The sequence below is a fragment of the Perna viridis genome, chromosome 3 (assembly GCF_037379345.1).
Source record: "Perna viridis isolate PV_CMFRI_1.1 ecotype Kerala chromosome 3, ASM3737934v1, whole genome shotgun sequence".
Taxonomy (NCBI): domain Eukaryota; kingdom Metazoa; phylum Mollusca; class Bivalvia; order Mytilida; family Mytilidae; genus Perna; species Perna viridis.
In genome coordinates this window covers 1,731,285-1,757,805 of record NC_142447.1, presented here as the reverse complement: position 1 = coordinate 1,757,805, position 26,521 = coordinate 1,731,285, and the positions used below count along the sequence as shown (strand labels likewise).

The window sequence follows — 26,521 nt, the reverse complement described above, 5'->3', positions numbered from 1 at the left end:
TCATGAAAGAGGTGTTTTCATATCAATCTTGTTATTTGATCTCATCAGCCATACTTGCCTCCGCATCTAGCCAATACTCCTAACCTCAATCCAATCCCAAAATATATTGAATTTGTTGTATGGCACCTTAACAATTATCACAGAAAGTGTGCATTAAAATGTGCAATGTAACATCAAATTCATGATTTCATGGGTGACAAAAAAGCATTTAAAAAATTTACTATACATGAAAAAATTGCATGAGTATATGGTAGTATACATATGGCTCTGTCAAGCTCGTGCTATATGACCATATTTCCCAATATTCATTCTATAAATCCTGTAATACAGGATCAGTATGACAATATCCATTAATAATAATGTAGTATTAATGATGAAATGATTCTATTCAAAAACTGGCATGAAAGTTTGTACATTATATTTAATTATTGTGTACCTTGTACAGCCAGGGATGTGTTGAAATTGTTCCATTCGAAGTACAAGAAAGCAGATTTATCAGTGCATTCAAGTTTCTTTGAGATATACAGTGGCAAGGTTTGTATTCAGTTAAGTCATATGTTTTTATTTTTGAGCCATTCGGACTTGTAAACTGCAAATCTAGAGGTAAGCAGGGATAATTCTGGGACACGGAGTTAACTCATTTATTTTTAAAATGGTGGGCTGTCAAAGTTACCATGTGTTTCATAGATGCTTGATTTTCTGAAATGCCCCATCAAACTTCAGTTAAGTGCACTTGCTTCAGTAAAATTTGTGTTTGTCCTTAAACATTGACATCGTTTTGATTAGACTGGTTGCATATTGAATCACTCTTACAGTGTTTGTAAGACAACACATTTCAGAAACCAGTTTCCTTGTAAAATTCATGTTTTTGTTTCTGAGTATGGTTCCAATTTTCTCCTCTGACACTACTTGACCAATTGGCACCAAACTTGATATGAATGTTCCTTGGGGTATACTGCATAGAACTAAGGTGGGGATTTTTGATTTGTCGAAAAACATGGCCGCCGTTACTAAAAATAGGACATAGGGGTCAGACAGTAGTTTTTCACATATATCTCCAAAACCGTTAGGTTTATCCAAATTCTTTCAATAGCTGAAATGATCCATATAATTAGGACTACAAAAGTCTTCAGACTCCTTGTAAGAGTTATTGCCCTTGAAAAGAGGAAAAATGACTTTTTTTAAAATAGTTTTCAGTCAATATCTTGAAAATTGTGTTTTTAGAAATGTGAATTCTTGAAGGAAATATGCAAAAATGCAAGAAATAAAAACAAAATCAGTAGTTTTATTAAGTTTGCAAAGCTTGAAATGTACCCAAGTATATTTGAATCTACAGATAGATAATCAATTCATTGCTTTTAACTATCAAATTTAACTTTTCAGGAGTAATGGTCGACTACATGGAAATTTTTCATTGATAGAATTAGCAGGTAAGACTGATGATGTACTTCTAACCTCATCCACCGTGCCATTTCATTCCAACATTACTATAGAGGGCATTGATCTGCTGTAATCATGTTTTCAATTGTTTTTGTTATGCCCCCTTAAAGAAATGAATGGGGATGGGTTCGTTTCACTTTATTCCATGCATGCTTACTTCTTGGATATGCTTACTTCTGCCCAAGAATTTTTATGTCAGCTCAACTGTCCAGAGTACTTATTTCAAATTAGGTTTAAGCTTTAGTTCAATGGGATTTATCATATTTCAACTCAGTAATATATCCTCTTCCTGTTTATCAAATGTCTGTCTTTATTGTATTGTACTTAAGTTGTGTAATGTTTTATCTGTTATAACTAAGAAATATTTCCTACGGTTTTATATTTGTTATGCAGCTTTAGATGATTTCTTGTATTGTGAGTTACTTATTATCAGTGATGTAATGTTGATGTAGGCTTGAGCTTAACTCAGAATCATCTGTCCACATTGACATAAAATTATTATTTTGTTATGGTCCATCAAGTGGTGGAGAGGGAGTTGCAGATATGAAACATTTGTATGTAGCCTCCTTCCAGAGTCCATTGCAAGGTCAATATTACACCAATTGAATTCCTTTAATAATTCTGAGAAATAAAGTCATTCATGTATAGAAAATTGCTGCCAATTTTCAGACATCAATCAGTGGGGTAAGTTGGTGTTGAAGATAGGCCCAAAGAGAAATACAAGAGAAACTGTGTATTGACCACCTAGTACCTAGTATATATATGTTAACAGGCTTTTGCGTATACGAATAGACCTAATATAGTTAAAGACACAACTTAAACTAATAAAAATTTAGACCTGGGTAAAAGAAAGAATTCGTACATTCGAAGTCCTAAAATTTTTTAACAGGGAAACGGTATATCGAGCCCGAAACCGAGCTAAACTTCCCCAATGAGTACAATATAAATGTATTGAAGAATTCAAAATAATGAAATAAAAGTTCTACTTTCAAACATCGAAGAATATTAGTTTAAAAATAAATATTTTACGATATAACATTCCCAATCATTGTGTCTGTTCTTAATTGTCTTCCAGAAAATCACTAGATCAGATTTTGCACTCTTTAATTGAGGTTGTTTTTATATCTTATTACCTTCACTTCCCGAAAAAGGATAACTTACATACCCATTACCCATTTTGACACATATCTTTGATACTTGAAAGTAAAATTACTATCTCAAAGTTTTGAATATTTCAATACATTTTGTTGTACTCAAAGGCAAAATCTAAGAAATTAATCTCGAAAGATATCGACAGTAATTATTATAAGTTCGGGGTAGTTAATCTCTAAATCCCCTTTTTTGATATTCCTTTTGATGAAAGAGCATTTGGAAATTACATATGGCAAAAACCATGAAAATCATAATAACTCAGAATAGGTATTGAATTACACTTACTATGAGGTCCTGGTGGTGGCGGTGGCGGGGTAGGACGAGGTGTAGTAGGTCTTGGTGGATATGAACCTGTATAAAAATGGTGAGCGTGTCACAAATATACACTTGTAATATTCTGTTAACAACCGTTTTATTTACAATATTAAGTGTTTGCTAGTGAGTTTGATTACTACGTGTCTAGTTTTATTGTTTTATTGTGGAAGTTTATCCTCATTAGAAATGATTTAGTGTTTTGTGTGATATCTTGTTTTCCATTTCTCTCGTTTTAACCATGTTCTTGAAAAAAAAAATGATGTTGAATTTTGAATAGTCATTCTCTTTTGATGCTATAGAATTTTATTGTGGCACTACATTTATCAATCTCCAATGTAGAGATCTATTCTTTTTAAAAACCCTTGTGATTTTTATTGACCACACGCAGCACTGAACTCCTGCTAATGGACATTGATAGAAAACATAGAAACCAGCTTTATAAGAGTAATGTTCATCCCTTGTGAAATGTTTATATCAAATATAAAAGATATGTCATTAATCGGGAAAAGGTTCAAGAAACAGATGAGATTTTGTTATTTTTTTAAAAACGTCCTGCTTAAGGAGTCATTTTATTGTTTGTTTGTATTTCAACTTAAATCTTATTAGTCTATTCCTCAGTTTAACGAGCAGAATGATATTAGAGCTTCTGCTGTCATTATTTATTTGTATGTATACTTCATCGAAACACAAATTATTCAAAAATATGCTTTATTCAACTTGATTCACACCTTTGGTTTTAAAGTAATACTAAATGGATCTTTCGTCTGCTCATCAATCAAACTATAACTGATAACATTATTTTTGTAATACAAATACTGCTTTGTTCATAACTGTTTCTATCTCAGGTCGGCTAAAATAAAAAAAATCCAAACTTAAAAATGTAATACAACGCAATATAGAGCCATTGTGTTGTGTAAACACTCCCAATAGTATAAGTCAAAATTATTAAAAGTGTTAGTGGTAATTAATGTAAAGTTAGTCTGTGAGAACCAGCGCAAAACTTTCATTTGTTATTCAAAATTTCTTGTTTTAACCTAATGAAACTATTAATCGTTTTGTTTTTTATTGAAATCAGTTAATAATTAGTGTACTTGTTTATTGACTGTGTATTTCTTTCAGTTCAAATCACATACATTTGTTTTCATTTTTAAAAGTTTTCTTTAATTTACTAATTGCTGTTGATATTTATCAAACACGGCGCATCCGGAGAGTGATATCTTTTAGATTGTCCCATTCTTTGATTGCATAGTTTCGTTTTATTGTCTAGATTTAATTGCTTGTACTTACTTGTTGGATAGCAGACAGCGTATTCATCAGTGGGTGAAATGTTACAGGTATAACCTTTAGGACAATCTTTTCGTCCTGGGCCTCTTCCACAAACCACTCCTTTCAATGCTTGACCGAACTTGCACACCTCTGAGAAATATAATGATATTGAATGTCGTAAACCTTTACAATGATATATTGTTCATCACCAGATGTATTATTTAACCATAGTACTTATAATGTGAAATGCAAACAATTTTTTTTTAATATGTTTACTATTAAAAATCTTTATTTAAACCACTGGTGTCTTATTTTTTAAAGTTTCATTTTATTGTTCTAATGTTGTTGGACATTTGATTTGTTTTTTTTTTGTTTGCTTGAAATGAATGTATCGTTTATGCTTAAATCTTCAGTGTTTCCACCGAAAATATACTGTGTGCAATTATAGGCATTAGGTCTTTACAAATTAACAACAGACTATGGAAATAAAACATGCATCTATACACCACTACATTTATGAGAGCTTTTACGAAACTGAGAGTGTTTTAAAAATAAGCTTACGTTGACAACAGGTTACACCATTACAAAGGTATCCCTTTGGACAGACCTGAATGTTTGGATGTTTACCACAAAATACTAAGTCTCCATTTTTCAGCAGAGGAAATCCAACATCACATGCTGTTTGAAAAAACTATTTAGTTGAAAATATTTTAAGCGTGATTAAAAAGCATACATGAATAGAAATCCGTTACATAATATACGGAAAAAAAGTTAAGTTACAATTGAAAACATACAAACAAATCAGCATATGCTGCCTGTAGTGTAAAGGAATTTACTTTGCCGCTAACCTTAGTTTACACTGCTACTATGCCTAAGTGCCATTCTGTTTAAGGTTCAGGTAATGGTTGGCATATGATAATTCTCAATTTAGTATTTGGTCTTTTTGTTGCCTAAAAATATTCAATACATCTAGAAAGCAACTAAAAAGCTTTTCTAATTTATCTTGACGTAACTGTGACGTAGATATTTTTAGACTGCTTATTAAAGGAAAAAAGTGCGGAAAATTAGTTTATCAATATTTTAAAAATGCAAGGTTCACAAAAAAACTTAGATGTTTTTTTTTTCTGGAGGTTATCAGGTATAAATACTTGGTTCATACAAAAACAAATATCAGTGTTTTTTACTTCATGTGACACACCTTATACAAATTTTGCCCGATTCTTAGAAGGATACGTACTTAAGTGTTTATCAAAATACTTACGCGGGGGAGTTACTCCTCCAGTAGGCTGAGAACATACGTGACCACATCCATTTGAGCAACATTTTTGTATCCCTGGACAACTACCATCTCCAGAGCACAATTCAGCACAATATCCTACAGTACCAGGTGGTAATATTGGACAGAAACCGGGTTTTGTCTCCGGAACAGCATTAGTACAAGTATGTCCACATCCATTAGAGCAACATTTCTGTGTCCCTATACAGTCACCGTCTTTACTGCATCGTTCAACACATGCTCCAGCTCCAGTAGGGACGGGGCAAATACCAGGTTTGTTACCGGGTCCTTTTTAATAATATACAATGTAAATTCCGTTTTGAAATGAACATTGTAATTGGTATTTGTAGTGTCATTTATATTGTGCACATGATCTATATTATAACTATAAAAAATATTTATGAAGGCAATTAGTATTTGATAATACAAAAACACTTTTTAAGCTTACTGTGGAATACGGTTTCTTAAATTAGAATCTTTATAAGCATGTACCTACATTAATATACATGGGGGAAAATCTTGCAAGTGCGAAAAAGATCTTAAAAATAAATACCGTTTGGACAACATGCGAAGTATTGATCAGCCGGATGGGCCTCACAGTAGTACCATTTTGGACACTTATTTGATCCAACAACCATTCCACAAGACAGTGTTTTATGTGGGCTTCCATATTTACATGCTACAAATGTATAAGTGTAAAGTTTAAGGAAAAATTACCCAAAACATTATAATTCGAAAATAGTTTTGAGACTTTGCCATTTTCAATTGACGTTAGAAATGTGATGTGTCATTTTTGCATTCTTTATAAAATAAAACTGTATTTTCTGTCACATTACCAGCTAGAATGTAATGTATATCACATTCCTCTCACTACTCAATCAATGTTAATTTTGATAAAACTTGACTTTCATCATTAATATCGAAATATGCTTCTTTGTTCCTCTTTAAAAATAGCATCATTCAATGTTTGTGATAATGAATAAGTGTATACCTACGGACTTGACAACAAAAACCGGCACTACTACGACGGTGAAACACACAATAATATCCTGTAGGGCATGATTTACTTCCGGGTCCTAAACCACATGTTATTTCTAGTGGTATTCCTTTTTGACACTCTGAAATGTAGAAGCTAATGTTTGCAAATTCAGAACTTGCATTTGAGTTGTGGTCAAGGCCTAGATGGTAAAAATTGTTAAAGATTTTAAATTTGCTTTATTTCACTGTGTATCACTGAATTTCTTCTTTCGTCTTCATCGAATGTGATATTTGACGATCAGCCTGTCAGGTGTCTCCAATAAAGCAGAGGTCAGTTACTCCAGCGATACAAGCAATCCATGCTCCATGTTTTTAGAAGAGTACGGGTTCTCATTTACCCTTCTTTCTATGTGCGTTCTAATTTAATTGATATTCGATCGATATGTGTGTCGTAATTTTGTCTGCTTGTTATTATTGAATTATTTTTTTATTAAAATCCCGATTTTAGTTCTCTTCATTTCAATGGTTGTTTCTCTTATTCTGACGATTCATTGCCCTATTTTATGAGTAAATATACTCTGATCTTTGATAAGTGACTGTTACCATTGTCCCATCCTTTTTGAAGTTTTAACTCGAATACAACAGTAACACTTATCACTTCTGTAATGTGCTAATATACTAAATGGTGTACCTTTTTTAAAAGCAATTACAAAAAAGCAATCAATAGATATGTAAAAACTCGATTTGTCAGAAACATAAAAGTGATTTATATTTTATAAATAGCAATTTTCAAAAATGAATAAAGCTAATCTTGATAAAATCTCCTCAAACAAAAGAGTAGAACATGACATTAAGAGACATGAAAAAAATGTTTAAGAGTGGCATTAGTCATTGCTTTTTCAAACGATATGAGCTTATCGATTCCACATGCCAAACATCTGAAGACGATAGAATTATAAAAAAGTTACCTACTTAAAGATGGTGGGGTCGGTGGTCTTGGTGGGTGTTCACCTGAAACATTGATAGAAACGCCAAGCGCTTAGAATATATGCTTACATCTATCTAAACATATTGAATTTTATTAACCCTCATTTTTGAAATGCTTCATAAAAAATGCATTTTTTTTATACTTATACGTATGTATTGGCAATATTTATCGATCAAGTAAACTCCTGATATAAATGAATCAAATCAATTCATTGATATAAATTTTATCAGACGAAATCTCAATTATTGAGTGTCAAAATACTAACCACATCTCCTTTTACACTTTCGTAAAGTTTTAAAGTTATTCTTGTTTCCTTTGCATCCACCGTAGATAAATTGTTCACATTTGTCGGTCAGAGAGTTATAGAAGAATCTTTGGAAAGAACCTCTGCATGGACCAGGAACTTTAGGCAAAAGACAAACTGTAACGACAATAACGGGTGACTTTAAATATATCACGTAACAAATGTGTTCGAAAATGAAACAAAGTTATGCTGAAACATGTTTGTTCAGTTTTAAAACGGTTCCGTGAAAAACGTTAACGCTGCATTGTAATAACATCATGTGTGTTATATTTTAAATATATGCAGAATCAGTATACAATTATTGTATGTTTCTGAACACCATAAGCAATAAATGCACCATTATGTAATTATATGTATTAATTAATATTTCGTTAGTTGAATACTATATACATTTACACATATCAATCAACGTAATACAATGATATGTAATCATGTTCACTGCTATATCTTAGTATTTTGGAAGCCTTTCTTAGGATATTGTCAAAGAAAAAACTTAAACACGGACATGTTTACTTTTATTACATTTTGGTAATGCCTGTGGATTCTAATGCCTATGGATGGTCCATTTGTTTAAGGCAATGGTAATATCGTTTAACCCGAATTTAAGATCATATACGCAATCAATGGTGTTTTTGAAACTCATTCGCATAGCGTGGATAGTGAAGCGTCTTATTGTGAAGGGGAGTATTAGAATTATTTTCCCGTAAATGCACCAATCCCATGAACTCCTAAAGATGGTTTGAATATACCCCATTTACCACAAGTTGCTTTGACTTTGTTACAACTTTTTCGTGATGAGAAATTGTTGTTATTTCCGCTGCATTCATCAGATTTGAATTTGCGACATTTCATCTTGTTCTTATCATAATACCATAGAGATTTCGTTCTAGGTGGGTCAATTTAACAAGAAATCACAGATTTCGGTTGATCGCACACTGTAAAGAGAAGAAAAATATATTAATAAAACAATACAGCGATACAAAACAATGCTAATGTATATATATAGCCTAGCTTGCCGAGTGGTCTAGGGCACTGGACTTTGTGCAGGCGGTGTTGCCACAGATCTCACAGCGGTACAAGTTCGAATCCCGCTGAGGGAACAACAAAAAATTTGCATCGCATATTTGGCAGTTCTAACATCGTTGGGAATTTTTCAGACCTTTCTGTATGTTTATATTATCTTCCCTGTATCAATTTGATCCGATGGAGCAGTGTAGTGAATAGAGTCGTCACATTCTGAGACGTTTTATATATATATATATATATATATATATATATATATATATATAATAGCAGTTTCTTTTATCAAGCTCCATACATGACATTCGTCTAAACCCAATAATTTGTTGAATACAATGTTTACTATCGTAGATCTTGATACTAAATGTGAAAAATATAAGTAAATTATGTATTAAAATGTGATTATAAAAGTTGACAATAGTTAAAACATGAAGTTAAGGAACAAGACAATGATTTGTTCTTACCTGGAATACTACATGTTGTTCCACACGTATGCCCACAACATATCTGACCTGAAATTAAAGTTTAGTTTTTTTCTTGTAATCATGAGACATACTGTCTATTTTATTTCATGTAGAAAGACTATACCTATACCTAAGGAAGATAATTCAATTCTTATATTAAATAGAAAATAGGTAAATTCTTATTTGCACATATCATATGGTACAGTTTAATACTATAGGGGACATTTAGGTTTTCCTGCGACAAAAAAGGTCTGTGAATTAAAACATTTTTTGTGTAATTGTGTTCATCATTTCATACATAAAACAACACGACAAACCCCATTGTTAGTTAGTTAGACAAGTTCTTTATTTTATTTCCTAGAAAGAAATGATTAAGAGAATTATTTTCTTCCATTTAGAAGTGCAAACACTGCTCTGAAGTCCAATCTGAAACGATTTGACTTTCAAACTTCAAAGGTTTACTCTCTTTGGTTATCTTACAAAGCCTTTCTAATCAACATTTTACTATATATTTAAGATTTTACTATAATAGAATACGTCAATAAGCTTGTTAACAAGTTCAAGCTTAGATTTGTCTGTTGATTACATGTACTGTTGCCAGATGCTTTTTTCAATCAGCCTTTTTTTGCAAATAAAATAGCAACATTGTGTTTGATTACCACCTATCTCAGAACATACACATTTGGAAATGATATTTTTTATAGTAGAATAAGGAAAATTACAAATCTTAAACTTCTGATGAACGTTTATTGAAATAAGGAACATTTATAAGACTGGTTGATAAATATAAATTAATCAAATTTCTGAAATATAAAAAAAGATTATTAAACATGAAAAGCTTATAAAAAGGTTAAGTAAATTTATGTTGTAGCAATACAAATAATGTTTACAATATCTTAAATACAAACTGCTGAAAGAACAGTTCTTCTGACTATTTCAGCAGAACTGGTTACCGAAGAACCGTTCTAACAGCTCTTCTGACTATTTCAGCAGAACTGGTTCCCGAAGAACCGTTCTAACAGTTCTTCTGACTATTTCAGCAGAACTGGTTCCCGAAGAACCGTTCTAACAGCTCTTCTGACTATTTCAGCAGAACTGGTTCCCGAAGAACCGTTCTAACAGCTCTTCTGACTATTTCAGCAGAACTGGTTCCCGAAGAACCGTTCTAACAGCTCTTCTGACTATTTCAGCAGAACTGGTTCCCGAAGAACCGTTCTAACAGTTCTTCTGACTATTTCAGCAGAACTGGTTCCCGAAGAACCGTTCTAACAGCTAGTGCCATGTTTTTTGCACTATGTGATGGCTGCAACTGACGCAACAGGACTCATTTACCTTTCCGGGGCACCTAATTACACCACCGGTTTGTTCGACGTTTTGTTTTTCTCATCTCCAGTTTTATACATATCATTTATTTCGCTTTGTTTGTTTTATCGTGTCGTTACATTCTGTATAATGATCGTCTCTGTTTTCTGTTTAAACGTTTTTAAAATGTACTTCCGTTATTTTTTGTGGATAATGAATATAATAATTTTCATTACATATATTTTTCAACCGCTTACAAACCTTTGGGACAGTTTGCATCATTGCTTTTGCACTCATCATTAAACCAAATACATCTTATATTTGGATTACTGGGGACACATCCTGGCTTCTGCAATAAAGACAATTTATTACATTAGACTTTCTAAAAAAAGGATTATGTAATCACAGTGGGGATGTTTGTTCCTCGAATATCCCATTTTTCCCGAAGATTCCAGTTTTACGCCGATGTCTTACATTTTGAGTCATAACTATCATGTTATCTTCCAAATAGTTTAATTTGGTTTTACAATGCCATTATGATTATATCGGTGTGTAAACGAATTGAACAATTTTCGAAGTTTTGTATCATGGAGGAAATCAACATTTGTTCTGGGTTTTCTCCCATGAAGCAACATATTGTTCGTGTTTATATATTTTTTTTTATAACACGTGATTTTCTGTTAAAATGTTATAGTTAAATAATTAAGAATAACTATTGACTACACGGTTTTTTGAATTCCTGGTCATGTACCCTTTAATTTGACAAATTAGTATTTTAGATCTCATTTCTGTTCTAAAAATAAATCTTTAAATTTACCGTTTCATACATGAATTTCTCGAATATTGTATTAAATGAAGAAAGAGTAATCAAGGGAACCAAGGTTATAGCGGTAATCAAAATAATGTAATCCTGGGACAAAGACCAGACATGGAAAACAGACATACACAACAAAGAACATAAAGTAACTAAAATCATACATACAAAGTAACAAAAGTAAATGAGCAACTCGGACTCCACTAAAAACTGGGAGCATGGACCACGTGCACCGGTAGGGTAAGCGTCTTCTGCTTTTCTAGAAATACCCGCCGAGTTGCTCATAAAAAATCAAGTCCGGGTAGACAAACGAGGAAAGGAAAACTATGAGCCGTTGAATAAATCAGTTTTCATGGTGATGATTGATACACCATAACGATCCACGAGTTCATGATGACGACCGTAAAACTTCTCTATTGATGACTTCAATCTTGTAGCAACATAACCCTGTTCCAGAAGCCTATATGGTAGAGTTCTAGCGCGATACAAAAAGTCCGCGTAGTTTCGGCAAGCTCTGGCATAACGTATGAGTTAAGGAGCCGAAGGAATGTTGCCACAGATGAAAGGAAAGTTGACAATTCTGAATGAAAAGTCATCACGTTTGTCGTAAAGTTTGGTCAATAGTTTTCCTTTACCATCGATTTCTAAGTGTAGGTCAAGATATGAAGCTGACTTCACAGCGTCTGTAGTATCTTTTATCTCAAGTTCTTTTGGGTAGATGCGATGTATCAAATCCCCGAAATTAGGATTGTTTAAAGATAACACGTCATCTATATAGCGGAAACTGAGATTGCAGGATCAAGCCAAACAATATTCTTTCTTTCTGATCAGATCAGCTATAAAGTCAGCCTCATAAGAGTGAAGGAACAGGTCAGCTAGTAAAGGAGCACAATTTGTTCCCATTGGAATGCCGACCGTTTGTTGAAAAACACGTCCACCACACTGGACAAATATGTTGTCGATTAAAAATTCCAGCATTTTGTAAACATCTTCCTCTGTATATTCGGAAGATGATTTGGAATTATTTCTTACAAAGTATGAGGAATATCTACCAAGAACTATATATTTGTATCTAGGTGTACCATCTTTTTTGGAAAATACAACGATGTATAATGTTTTTAAGTCGGATTTTAACTGAGTATGGGGAATAGAAGTATACAGTGTTGAAAAATAATAGGTTTTAATGCTATTATATTCAGATAATAGTCTTGAACTGATTGTCTCCAAAAGATCTTTTGAATTTTTCAGGATCCACATTGAATTAATACCACTACGGGAGTAACAAGTGTTGTGGTAGGACTGTAGACCCTCTTTGACAGTTGTGAGTATAGAAGTTAGAAGTTTTGAAAGAGGTTTGGTGGTACATTTTGCAGATCCAGCTATAAAATAACATTAATCTTCACATTGCCCTGGTAAATAAATAATCGGCGAAATAAAGAATCATCGTATAAAAGAAGACCAAATCATCGTACAAAACAGCTTATTGTGAAACAACCATTTCCAATGCGCTAATAGTATAAAACAGGGCAGGATTCTCTTAAAGTAAAAAGAAACCCTCGTACTGCTACAAATGTATGTATTACATTGATCAATGTTTCACTCATATTCAATTAATTCATAGATGAATTAAATAATTTTAGTAATTCCGTAGACATTTGTTAGAAAGATTTGTGATTGTGCCACGCCTAAAGAATGGCACATTGAATTATTCTTTGTAAAAGGGACTTGATAAGGAAAATATCATTAAATTAAAATTTAAATGGCTGATATATAATTAAATCTAAATATGTTTAACATCACCTGGAGATGGTAAAATTTAAATTGAATATTTCGGATAACTGATATCCTTTCTCAGCATAAAACTCATAAAACTATATAAACATAAAACTCACAAAACTTCACGAGCATAAAACTCACAAAGTTCGAGATCAAAACAGATTCAGAAGCTGAATCGCGTACGCTGTGGGTGATTGTACATTTATCAAAGGCTCACATAAGCAACTGATAAGGAGTCTGGATGAAAATACATAAAAGAGGGTCTTTTATCAAAGCTATAATTAACTTACAATTAACGGTATATATATATATATAAATCGTTTATAATAAATTGTAGTCATCAGTGATTGTCTTGTAAGTAGAAAAAAGACAGGGAAAACATATTTTTTTATTAATCAGTTACAATGCCCCAATTTAGTCATTTATTGATAAATGGGCTTCAACGGTATTAGACTATTGCAACAAGAGTAGAGGGGTATATACATGTTTTCTACAGCTGTAAACATCATTTGATTCAAAGTGACGCTGGCTAGAAAGGTTTCCATGTTAACAACAATGGCAATATAGCCAGACATATTCAAATAAAATATAAATAGCCGCTAATTGTACTTATGAACCGATAACCTGCATGAAATGTCGTGATGCGAAATGACTGAAATTCGGTATGCATAAAGGAGGTATTAAAGCTGAAAAAAATTGAAAAGGAAACCAATCTTTCGTATGAGCAAAAAATCCCGCAGTCCTGTATTGATGGACAATGTACCTAGATCCTTTTTTCATGAAACAAATATATCGAGAATGGATATGGTGAATATGTCAAAGAGACAACTCCATCGGAAAATGAAAAATTTTAGCTCAAGGCTTCTCATGGATCTTCAATGAATGACGAGGAAACCTTAACACCACTGACCAGGCTGCAGTTGGCCCCAGATCAATGTTATGCACAGGCAAAATTATTTCACATGATTTTCACACGAATTCCACACGATTTTCACCTGATTGAGCAAAGTATCTAAGTGACAGAGTTCACATGCAATTCGGGTGAATGGAGCCTTCATGTGAAATTCACACTAAATGTTCACATGAAATTCGTGTTTAGTGAATTTCACATGAAGATCATGTTAATTTCATGTGACTTTTACATGAATTTCCTGTGAAACTCGATTAACATAAATTTCACGTGAAAAATATTTGCCTGTGTACACAGGTTAGGCGATATAGTTGCCCCCAATACACGTAAGATTTTTTAAAAAGTAAATCTGAAAATGAAGATGAAATAATACAAACAGACACCAGATATTCCTGACTTGAGAGGGGCGCAAAAATGCGGCATGGTTAAAGTACTTTGGCGTGATCACAACCTTTTACCTTTTAAATCTGAACACTGTGGAAAAAATATTACACAATTAAACACACCCCAACTCAGTTCAAAAAGGTCTAAGTCCCCTGTTAAAACATAAATAAACTGATAATACATTACACAAATGCATAAACAAAAGACTTCTAGCAGTTAACTGACATATTCACTCTAGAATAGTTTAAACCTAAACAGGTTATGCCCTTACTGTATGTAATATCTATCTAAATTATTTACATACCGGGTTAAAAAGTTTAAATTAAGCAGAGGAAATTCAAATTCACTTTCTTACTTAACTGTATTATTTTTTTCGAAACCAAATCGATAAGTTTAGTACTGAGCTTAAACTACTATGCATTTACATTTTAAAGAAGTTTTAACTTGACTGAAATGTTTGATATGCTTTAACATTGTTACAGGTTGTCGAAATAACCCATATAGAAGCAATTTTCAGAAAAAAAAGAATATCAATGTACAGACACATTTCATATTCCAAATGTTTTATCTGCCTTGTCAAATCTGAAACTCGTTAATTGACAGTGTCGCACATAATATATGATTCGTAAATTGATAATTGTCCTTTGTTTGTTTACTACATTATATAAAGGCCACGTATATTGGTATTTCTACCATTTGTTAGATTTTCTGGTACCAAAAACATGTTCGTATCATGCATTTAGTAATATTTCTGATTTCATTTAGAATGCATCTTGTTTATTACATTGTTACATTAATATATTATTGATATATACGCTATAACATTACATATGTGCAACTGAACAAATTATATATTGAGATATTGAACCAAAAAGAATATTGACTTTACAAAATACTTTACTAGAGACTTAGTCCCACATGTTTCTAGGATTATTATGGATTGGTAAATATTAACAAAAGGCTCTGGAGAGCCCGACTCGCTCACTTGATATGAAAAGTTCTGTTTTACTTTTCAATGGCCATGTGGCAATAAATCGTCATGCAATTTGTACCGTTAGATACCTTAGTAGTTTTATTACCTTGATTAAGGATCAATCCACCAGTTATCAAGTTATATGCAAACACCACATAATTAATCTTTTTGGTGCACTAAAGGCACTGTTTCCAAAAAATAAAGAGGCAGTATATAATCTAGACTTTTCTTGACTTTTGGAGGCATTGCATCTATTGTCTTTTACAAACCACAACAATGTCACTGTTTACTTTCCAGAAAACGACGACGAATGCATAATGATGACAATAAGTCCCATGGACTCTTTGTCCAGATGGGAAGAATTTGATTAAGTGAAATCATCCATAAAATCAACACTTAGTATAAATATGCGGGACAAAAACAAAACAAAAAACAAAACAAAAAAAAACAAAACAAAACAAAAAGCATTTTGAGGATTGCAATGTAAACACACCAATTGTATTCATTAAATTAATTAATTAAAAAAAATTAAAAAAATTAAAAGTTATCATTTATAATCTAACTTTTGTATGTAGTTTTAATAAATACAATGAGCATATGGATATGCACTGTATCTTCATAAAATTCCTAGTATTTTACATATCTTTCGTCCTTTTTTATATTGGACCATAACAACAGGTAGGCAAAATGAATTGACCATATGATCATCGACCTTCTACGACTATTGATTGAACATTATATACTTAATATAGAGAGATCTAAATCCAATTATTAATTGCATACAAGAATTACTCAATACCAAAATATCGAAACAGGAAGCCAAATTTTTCAACAAGAGAGTTTCTAACCTGTTCAATACAAGAAATAAAGCCTCTTCATTTTTTTTTGTATTTTTAAATTTGTCATACTGCAAATTTTGATAAATGTAATGAATGAAATTTAATATAATTCGGGGTCAAACAGTCTGACTACTGAATTGGTTAATACCCTCGGAGACCTTTGGCCCACTAGCAGTGTCATCGACCCAGTTGCTATTAAATACAAAAATACCGATTATATAGATATACGTGTGACATGCACGTCATAAACTTATCTAATCAGATACAGTTGTACAGGTAATGAAAGGTGAAATAAAAAAAAAAGATCGTGAGATTGCTGTTTTGATATTTTTCTTTATTCCTTTTTGTCTAAATTCAGAAAAGTGGTGTACTTTGGTCATTTTCAAGACGCCTCTAATAAGAATAAATCATCGCATTAAAACAAGCGATTTCTCAGGATTCACAGGTTGTAGTTGATTTGTAATTCATCAAGCGTTTGAAAATCAACGATAAGCAAAAAAAACATTAAAACATAGCATATTTACGTTACGGTATATCCGTCTGCAACATGAAAACTGATTTGTTCAACGTTTCATAGTTTGCTTTACCTCTTTCGTCTACCCCGGACTTGACTTGTTATGGTCAACTCGACGGGTGTTTCTAGAAAAGCAGAGGACGCTTACCCTACCGGTACATCTGGTCCATACTCCCAGTTATTAGCAGAGCCCGAGTTTCTCGTTTACTTTGTATGTATTATTTTAGTTACTTTATGTTATTTATTGTATGTCTGTTTTCCATGTCTGGTCTTTGTCCTGGATTACATTCTGTTGATATCCGCGAGAATCTTGGTTCCATTGATTACTCATTAAAACAAAACAGGAGAAATGCATATAATACATGTTTTTTTTTCAACTTGAAAATTGTCCTACTGTATTTAGCAAGCTTTGAACACAAGGATCCGTTGATGAAAAATGCTGCAATGTAGATGTAACAATACAAAAATATAAATAAGACAAAATTGAGATGACATTAAAAGGCTCCTACGTGATGTTAAATACATGGAAAGCAGGAAATAGAATGATTCTTTAAAAGGAATGAAATACAATCAAATTCAAACATAAAAAATAAAATGCAATGATAATATCATAATAACATGATTTTATAATAGTGAAATTTCAATATTTACCAGTTTTCCTTGTTTCAGTGAAATCGGCGTCGTTCCCTCAAGGGCTAAAACTAGTATTATTAACGACAACAACGTCAGAACCGCCATTGTCAATGACCAGCTTTTAATGATAAATTGGTATTTCACTTTTACGCTCTTATAATATGCACATCTGTTAGCGGCATCTAATATGAACTTATATGTTATGTAGTATATTTTGTTTGATCATAAACATAATCCGCTTTTATGAAAGAAAATAAATGAGTATATTGGGAAAGTTCTAATAAAACTAGACATAACCTGAAAAAATCCCAAAACAATTTGTATTAATGTGGTCACTTGTATATGATGAATTTGCTTAGTTTACGTATGATGTTACTTAAAAATGAATTACAATAGATTAAATAGATAGACCTCTTTCATCGTCTGTGGACGTGATAACCATGCATTAATATGTGAATATTGTACTACATTCACGTATGCCATATTTGTTTTATTGTTTAATGTTAACAATAGTCATGAATTCATAGACTACATATATTACATGTCAACAGAAACAAATAAACTTTGTTACTAGAGTAATATATCTCGTTAATGTGCAGTATCAGTCATTAAACATATGTCTATGTATTCTAAACTTTTAACAGATGTTTGCAGCATTTAATTATAATCTTTATTAACTTTGTAGCGAATGCATTTTTTGTCGTTGACAACATTTGCTCAGGATTTATGTATTTGTTCGAAGTAAATAATTATTGACATCTGTTCCGATAATGCCGTGCAAACGGAATTAAAAAAAAAATGAAAATAAACTAAATTGCGCGTATCAAAGAAAGTGTTCATGACAATCTCTTTTAAAAAAGCTATTTTTTACAATCAAGCAAACACAAATGATATATTTGAAATTATTACTAAAATGAAAACTAACTGAGATAAGTAAGAGTAATCAAGGGTGCCAAGTTTCTAGCGGAAATCAAAAATGCAATCAAGGGACAAAGACCAGACGGGGAAAACAGACACACACAACGAAGAACATAAAACAAACAAAATAATACAATAAGTAACAAAAGTAAATAAAACATTATATTATAGAAAATGGTTTTAGTATTCCAGTTTGATTAGTTGCTGCAATTTTTTTTCACATTTATCTCGATAAATTCGTTTTGAGAGGAAACTAATATATGGAGGTTTATCATGACAATAATGATTCAAACAAATTATAATGATTGTCAATTAACAGAAATGTAATACTGATTTTATTATAGAAGATTTAATTTACGTCTTTAGTCTTCCTTAATCATCCGTTTGGAGCTAAAAGTCTGAAAAAAATGCATTATTTTCAGCAAGTATATCGCTAATGTGTATCTTTATCTACTCCTCGACAGACAAATCTACATGTGCAGAAAAAAAGGGCCGTTTAAAGGAAAGTTATCAGACAGGCATTATGAACATTAACACACGTAATGAGTATCATTATTGCAAATATAGTGTAGCACAATCATGTGGGTTTTAACTGTTTATAACAAATTAAATTGTTTGAAATTGTAAATTGATTGAACATTTCATGTCGGCTTTTTTAATCAAAATATACGAGTGTATTTGTGATCGGAATTCCAAATCTACACATTCGTTTATCCCATATACCACCTTTATGAAAGGATTTTATTGATTGCTAAACATTTGAAGTGACGAGATATCTGTGTCATCTGGAAACATTTCATTTTATTTAGTTTTTTAAGTGCGTTGATTGATTTCTGTTTTACAATATTTTCTTTAACAAAAATAAATACAAATAAGAATATTTGAGTGTAGAAATTTTTTAATTCACTCAAAGAAGTACTAAGCAAAATTTAATTTGGGTCTTTCTATGTCTAAAGTGTACTCTTTGACAGAAGTAAAAATAAAAGCTGAATACAATGAACAGTTGCAACTTACGGATCTGACAACATATACTGCTGGAAAGAACACAACAATGCCCTATAAGACAAGATTCACCTCTAGGTCCTGTACAGTAACCTTCAGAAAATCCTTTCTCATATACTGAATAACACAAAAGACAGAATTATCGAAATAAATAGTAGATACATGCACATGATTTTAGCATGATAGCAATGCGATAATCATATGTATACTTAATTCTCGAATGATACGATAAGCACATATTGCCAACCGTATGATTCTCATAGATAACATATTTGTCTGGATAGTATAGTTTTTACTTTACGTTGCACGATCACAGGTTACTGAAAGTATACATTAGTTTATCTTAGCATTCAATGTATTTATAATTGATCCTGATTACATTTTGTGTGAGATTCCAATGTATGTGCCAGTCTGATTATAAAAAACCACTAATTAGCTGGCCACAGGTCTGATATTTGTATTTGGGTATAGACTGGGCATCTTTGAATCGTTTGTCTTTAACCCGGATCTATTCAGTCCTCAACAAAGTTGCGAAGGCTAATAAACTTGTATTCTATACGTCAAAAGTATTATCTTCCAAACATAAAAAAAATATTCAAAATTAAATCATGTTACATACCATCAAATCTCGTGGCTTGTCTGAATGTACTTATTTGTGTTGGTATAAACGTCGATGGTGGAGGTCCAACTGCAGAAATATAATATTGGTTGTAGATGATTGTATAGGATAGTTCATTTAAAAATCACTACCTACACTACTTCTACATGAAGAAAAATGCATTTGTTGTTTTAATTTTGTATTGATAATTCCAATGTGAAGCACGTAGTATTAATAATGATAATATTGTCATATTTATGATACGATTATAATAATCAAAGGACCTAGTACCTATCTCCCCTTTTGACTTTATCTAATAACAAGAAAATTGAAAGTTTTCGATGACTTTCCAATGTGATATTTTTAAGTGTAAATGTAAGTCTAAGAATCAGGCAAAATGGCAAAAATGAGAAACATGCATATCAAAACCCAACCGATCTGAAAGTAAAATATTAATCATGGATGTTTTTTCTATTAGAAAATATCATTATCTGCATTATTAGATTTGATCGGAAAGTTTCAATAGAACCTTAGAAAATGACATTTTTAACACAATTATCTGCCCTTTGAATAATCGTGTTCAATGCATTTTAATGGTATTTTAAATCTGTTGTTACTTTGTATGTATGATTTTAGTTACTTTGTGTTCTTTGTTGTGTGTGTCTGTTTTCCATGTCCGGTCTTTGTCCCTGGATTACATTCTTTTGATTACCGCTATAGCCTTGGTTCCTTTGATTACTCTCTCATAATCTTGATCTTTCATTTTTGACCTTGATATTGTTAGGTTATGATTTTGGTCCTGCTAAAAAAATATGTATTGTTATTAGACACTTTTCCCCAAGAAATAACCATTGCTATATAAAAAAGACATAAAAAACTGTTTGGCGAATAATTTTGCAGTTACGGAAAAAAACCACACACAGTGAACCGTATACATGTTCAGTTTGCTATTCTAGAAATATTGAACATTTTTAAGCATACTATATATATATATATATATATATATATATATATATATATATATATATATATATATATATATATATATATATATATATATATATGATCTATTATCAACGGCCAAAGACACAAGTTTCTACATCCCACGGTTTAGAAGTGTCAGTAACCAATCGACTTCAGTTCAGTTTAGAACGCAAAGCTGCAGAAATTTCGAATGATATCGAAAACTATTCAAATTACTGCGATCCTTTTCGTAACAATATTCAGATTCCGGTTTGAGCGTACCTATAATATTTCATGAGATAATTGCGAAACAACATATTTTGCGTTAAGGGAGTACCCCATTTCTAAAAATAAAATTTTGCTTGACATTATTTATCGATAGTTAACTAATAACTAATATTATGTTTAACGAAACTGCAAAAAAGTAACAACATTGTTTTTCTATGAAAATATTTACTCACATTGCCAGTCCAATGGTCGTGATTGTTGTGGTGATCGTGGTGGTTGAGGAAATACACCTGTATTTATACAGCTTTTACATTTTTATATATATATATATATATAAAAAAAAATCTCAGTATGTCAAATTAGAAACGAGCTAGAATAGGCCGATCTGCCCTCATGTCATCCTCCCAAGTCAGGGTTTACCTTTGCTTCCTCAAACCCCTGATATCACTCATTCATATTTATTGGGTATCGTCCTGCCAATTCCGATTGGTTACATTTCCGGGTAAGAAGCAACAATGAAAATCAATTGAACATATAACATCGGTGGAAAGGTAAATAATAACACGAGGTAATGGACAATCCAAAATAGTAACTGATAGTTGTAAGATAACACAAATGATTCAATATGAGAAAAAATGAAAACTGTAGATTATGTTTAGAAAAAAATAGACGTTAACTTTTGCCATTTTGTAAGTTATATCGAAGAGTTTCTATTAAGAGTGATTTGATTGGATGTTGGATCAGGGTTGAATTTAGCTAACTCACTAGGAGGCGCTGGAGGATACCCGCTAAATATATATATATAGAAAGGTCTGAAAAATTCCGAACGATGTTAGAATGTAAAATTTGCGATGCAAATTTATGGTCGTTCCCTCCATAAATATGAATAAATGAATAATTTTATCGCCAAAAATAAACTGCAGCATTATTTTATTTTGGTCACCTTAATACCTTGTTGTACCAATGGTACAGATCAAGTTGCGGTAACACGTATGGTTTTGGTAAAATTAAAAAAGAAATGTACCGCTACCCCTCCAAAAAATCGCTTAAATTGACATAATTTTCATTGTTAAAACTTTAGAGTACCTATGCTACAGTTAAAATCCCTATAACCCTACATGTTACTGCAACTTGTTTTGTACCATGAAAACAATGATGCCTATATATATATATAGTTTTAAGACTATTTTGCATGATTATTTCTCATGCAGCTGGGAGTGGCGATAATACATGTACATGTAAACAATGCAAATATCGTGTGATTTCGGTAATTCTGCGACGAGATTCTAACATCAATTTTGATTGCACCAGACTTTTTGCATCCTTATGCATTATATGTGTTTGATAAAACATTTACTTAACTTTTTCTTTTCTGAATGGGGAATGGGTATTGGATAACAGGAAATAAGTTGACGCATATGGGGAATGGGGCAATGGGGTAAGGGGCAATTGGGGATGGGGCAATATGGGATGGGGCTATGTCGAATGGGGCATGGGGTACTGGGTATGGGACAATGGGGAATGGGGGATAGGACAAGTAGGAAGTTTATCCCATACCAGGACTGTATATCGTTTTTTTGGCTACTGAAAGAGAGAAATCGATAGTTGCTATGAGAGCTTTTTCATTATGTTTTGCTATTTACTTTTTTTTTGAGCGATTGATAACGTTGTAGTTTTTTTCTTCAAATAAAAACTTTGAAACATCTAAATAATAATCACATTTCTATAACAAGTCCGAGTTGCTCATTTGTTTTTTGTTACTTTATATGTATGATTTTAGGTTTAGTTTCTTTGTTGTGTATGTTTGTTTTCCATGTTTGGTCTTTGTCCCTGGATTTCTTTCGTTTGATTTCCTCTAGAACCTCGATTCCCTTGATCCCGCTTTAAATGATATTTTTGCCTGCATAAACAATATAGATTTGTACTTTTTATTGAAACATATAAGTTATTAGCATAAACTGTATAAACCTAACTCCCTGTCAGGCTGTACATGTAGTGATGTACATTTTATACATGCGTTACATATTGTACATGTATATATCGATCGGGAAATGCATCTAATGTACATGAACAAAGTGTACAAGTTATAAATCAGCTGATTTCTTTCCAACAATACTTTTATAGCTCAAGACAAATTACATAATATAATGCATAAGTAGGTAAAGAAATATACTGTGAGTGGTGAATGCCGAAGTACAATTGATCAATTATTGTAAACAGATGATTGCAACAACAAGTTCTTCAGGAAAATACAAAAATGAAAAAAAAAAAATAAAGTCCACCTCCTGCCCCAAATTTGAGAATCTTGAAAATTTTGGATTTTTTTAGAATGGCCTCAACGCATGCTTTTACTTTTACTGGAAAAAATGTTGTATCGCCACTTCATGATATATTCATTATATTATAACTTACAAAATGTGTCAACCCTTGTCAGAATCAGAAGATTATACCCTTATATTTCAATTTTGGTTAGTCTACATGTACATGCATCTGCAATGGTATATACATGTACATCAGTGACTGGTCTTATGGATCAGTGAGCATGTCTTTCACGTACAAACATATGTCTTGAACATAAACATGAACGTGGACTCGAGGTTACATTATAAACACTAATTTTGAGGTATTGTTGTGTAGAAAAATCATTGCCTTACCATTAAGTGCTGATGCCAGTGTATTACTGGTTGACATTCTCTCTGAAGCTCTGTGACTTGAAGATATTTCTGTTGAGGAACCTGTCTGGTTTTCCATAGACGGAATATTCCTTTTAGTTGAATGTATTGATTCCACTATGTCTCTGTTTGGGGTAGTATGGTTAACGAAGTTTCTTGCTAAAACTAGTTCATGTGTAGTATGATTAGAGTTAGTTGATAAACTGCTTCCTTCATCATTCTCTTTTAATAACACATTCACAATTTCTTCAGCTGATACTGCTGTATCTGTCAAATAAAACCAAAAAGCAACCAAAAAAATAAATAAATCAATAAAAAAAGCAAAGACAAGAATAGAAACAAAACAAAACAAAACAAAACATGCAAAACCAATGTTTTAATAACTGCGCTGAAAATTATTCACCAGTTTCAAGTCAAGTATCTGTAAGGTGACGATGCTTAAGGGGATGCTGACATTTTTTGCAGGTCAGCCTGGTACAAGTCAGATTATTTATTTTCCTCATAACCTTTGCTAAATTATTTATTTTCCAAACTCATAAAAGAGTCTATGAAAATTTAATGTGCATATCCGGGTCACCAAACTATAAGGTTTTGGTTCTTTATCAAAGCATGTGTTCATTTTTTTATGTTTATTAAAGAGTAATTAAGGGAAAAATGTAAAGTTCATTTTTTCTATAAATCCATAATCTCTATCAGACAGGTTGCATTCCTGGAGAGAATGGGTAGGGTCGGGCAATTTAGCCTCCTGTAGCAGAGCCCTATGGTTCCTACTCCGGGAGAATACCACAGTAGGGTTCTTTAACGTGCGAGGAACGTAGCATCTTTCCCAACACGCCAGGGGTACCTCAATCCACCACCTTGGGCACACATTCCGGTTGCTCTGTTGGCAGCTCGCCTAGCCCCCGGCTAGGTTTCGGAGCACTATTTAGTCGCCTTTTACGACAAGGTTTGCGCTGCTGCAGGCCTATTCTTTTAACACCCGGACCTGCACGGGGTCAGAATTTTAAATGAAAAAAAATTTAGTCTTTATAGTTTCAGAGCCTTGAATAATAATCTTCCCATTGAAAGTAGGCGTTGTCAAAATACAAGTAGAGAAAATAGAAAATGCCATTTATGTAATGCGAGAAATATTGGGGATGAGTACCATTATTTGTTTAAGTGCACATCATTTGATTATGACCCAAAAACCGTTCTTGCAGAAGAAAAAATTGTTAAAAGACCAAATATTATTCAATTGAAAACTTTGATGAATAGCTTGTTACCTCCTGTTCTTAACATTAAATGTAAACGTATGTGATGAATAACAAGATGTTGTCTCCAAGGTAGTTCTCTAAATTTATGTATATAGAAACTCATCATGAATGTGACTCGATATTATTCCATCCAATGTTTGTACACTAATCAACTTCTTATGAATATATGTAAATTGTATTGAATTTGTTGTCGTTACCATAGAAATACGCTGTTTGAGTAAATAAAGACATACTCATGTTTATTGCATATTTTCTTCTGACAAAATGGGTATGCGATTAAAAGGAATGATCTGTATTTAATGATATTGCCACTGGGGATTATAAGGGTGTTGTTTAAAACTTGTGGAGTATTTAATCATGTATACTTTTTTAATTTATGAAACTTTCGCGAGGGTAGGTTTTGCGCAGGTCAGAATATTTATTTTTAATTCACAAGCCAAGGTCAGAATATGTATTTTCTATCAACTTGCTAAGTCAGATCATTTATTTTTTGATATGTTGGACCAGATTATTTATTTCCTACAGAATCAGAGAAAGATTATTTATTTTCACAATCTGCCAGCCCTCCTAAGAATCTAATTGTCGTCCCTTAATAAAGACCAAGGAAAGTTGATGTGACCCGAGGCAAGGACAAGAAGTTTACATATGTGATCTTCCGCTGGACATACTGTTTATGCACAACATTTTCTATTCGCCTATTTTTATAAGTTGCTTAATACATTCATGTATATTACCTATAATTCATAAGTAATTTGATATAATAATTTTCCAAAATGTCTCCAAAAAATAAGTATATTCAGTGCTTGTAGGACTTTTTCTTTGGAGTATCCCATCTCAAGTACCGACATAGAAACAACTGTTTCTAACGGGTTTTTATCCCTGAAGACTTTTGTAGTCCAAATAATAAGGATCATTTCAGCTATTGAAAGAATTTGGCTAAACCGAACGGTTTTGGATATATACGCAAAAAATTACTATCTGACCGCTGCTCTATTTTTAGTAACGGCGGCCATGTTTTGGAAACAGATCAAAAATCCTCAAATCAGTTCCATGCAGGATACCCCAAGGAACATTCATACTAAGTTTAGTTCCAATTGGTCAAAGAAAAAGAGTTTTGAAAAATTGTTAACGACGACGGGCACCAAGTTATGGCATTAGCTTACATGGCCTTTAGCCAGGTTAACTAAAAAGAACAACCTCAAACGACAAAATGAAGCCATCATTAAATCATTGGAAACGACATATGCTTTGATATTTATGAGGTTTACTCGGTTTATATTCCGGACAAGTGGACATCGGTTTAACAAAATGTATATTTAAGATATTATTTTTACGTTGTGTCAACATACCCTTTTTCAAAGTTTTTAGCTTTTCTATAGCTTGTAGAACGTGATCATTGGAGTAACCCATCTCAAGTACCGACCTAGCAGCAACCGTTTCCAACAGGTTTTGGCTGCTTGCACTGTTTATATCATTGCGTGAGTCTGATTTGGTTGCTTTTCATTTTGCGTTGATAAATTGGTTCCAGTATTTTCTGGA

The 26,521-nt window shown here is 32.3% G+C and overlaps 2 protein-coding genes across 2 annotated transcripts; both read right to left on the bottom strand.

Annotated features, from left to right (window-relative positions):
• Window positions 1-2,925: 2,925 nt before the first annotated feature.
• Window positions 2,926-17,601, bottom strand: LOC148620605 (uncharacterized). Its single transcript, XM_088574273.1, has 11 exons — window positions 17,367-17,601; window positions 10,767-10,854; window positions 9,204-9,251; window positions 7,681-7,836; window positions 6,445-6,567; window positions 6,003-6,128; window positions 5,435-5,737; window positions 4,735-4,851; window positions 4,195-4,323; window positions 3,636-3,757; window positions 2,926-2,943 (listed from the first exon to the last, which is right to left on the bottom strand). The coding sequence occupies exons 1-10, from the start codon at window positions 17,451-17,453 to the stop codon at window positions 3,744-3,746; spliced, it is 1,191 nt and encodes a 396-aa protein (XP_088430399.1). The 5' UTR covers window positions 17,454-17,601; the 3' UTR covers window positions 2,926-2,943; window positions 3,636-3,743.
• Window positions 17,602-23,644: 6,043 nt separating this feature from the next.
• Window positions 23,645-26,521, bottom strand: LOC148620604 (uncharacterized). Its single transcript, XM_088574278.1, has 2 exons — window positions 26,332-26,521; window positions 23,645-23,996 (listed from the first exon to the last, which is right to left on the bottom strand). Exons 1-2 carry the CDS (start codon window positions 26,390-26,392, stop codon window positions 23,656-23,658), a joined length of 402 nt encoding a protein of 133 aa, XP_088430404.1. The 5' UTR covers window positions 26,393-26,521; the 3' UTR covers window positions 23,645-23,655.

Coding starts and splice junctions, on each gene's coding strand:
- LOC148620604 (XM_088574278.1), bottom strand. CDS start 26,392: ATGGGTTACTCCAATGATCACGTTCTACAAGCTATAGAAAAGCTAAAA. Junction 23,997..26,331: donor GCTAAAAACTTTGAAAAAGG/GTATGTTGACAC, acceptor TTTATTTGACAG/ATACAGCAGTATCAGCTGAA.
- LOC148620605 (XM_088574273.1), bottom strand. CDS start 17,453: ATGGCGGTTCTGACGTTGTTGTCGTTAATAATACTAGTTTTAGCCCTT. Junction 5,738..6,002: donor CTTCGCATGTTGTCCAAACG/GTATTTATTTTT, acceptor ATTATTAAAAAG/GACCCGGTAACAAACCTGGT. Junction 4,852..5,434: donor TGGAGGAGTAACTCCCCCGC/GTAAGTATTTTG, acceptor TTTTTCAAACAG/CATGTGATGTTGGATTTCCT.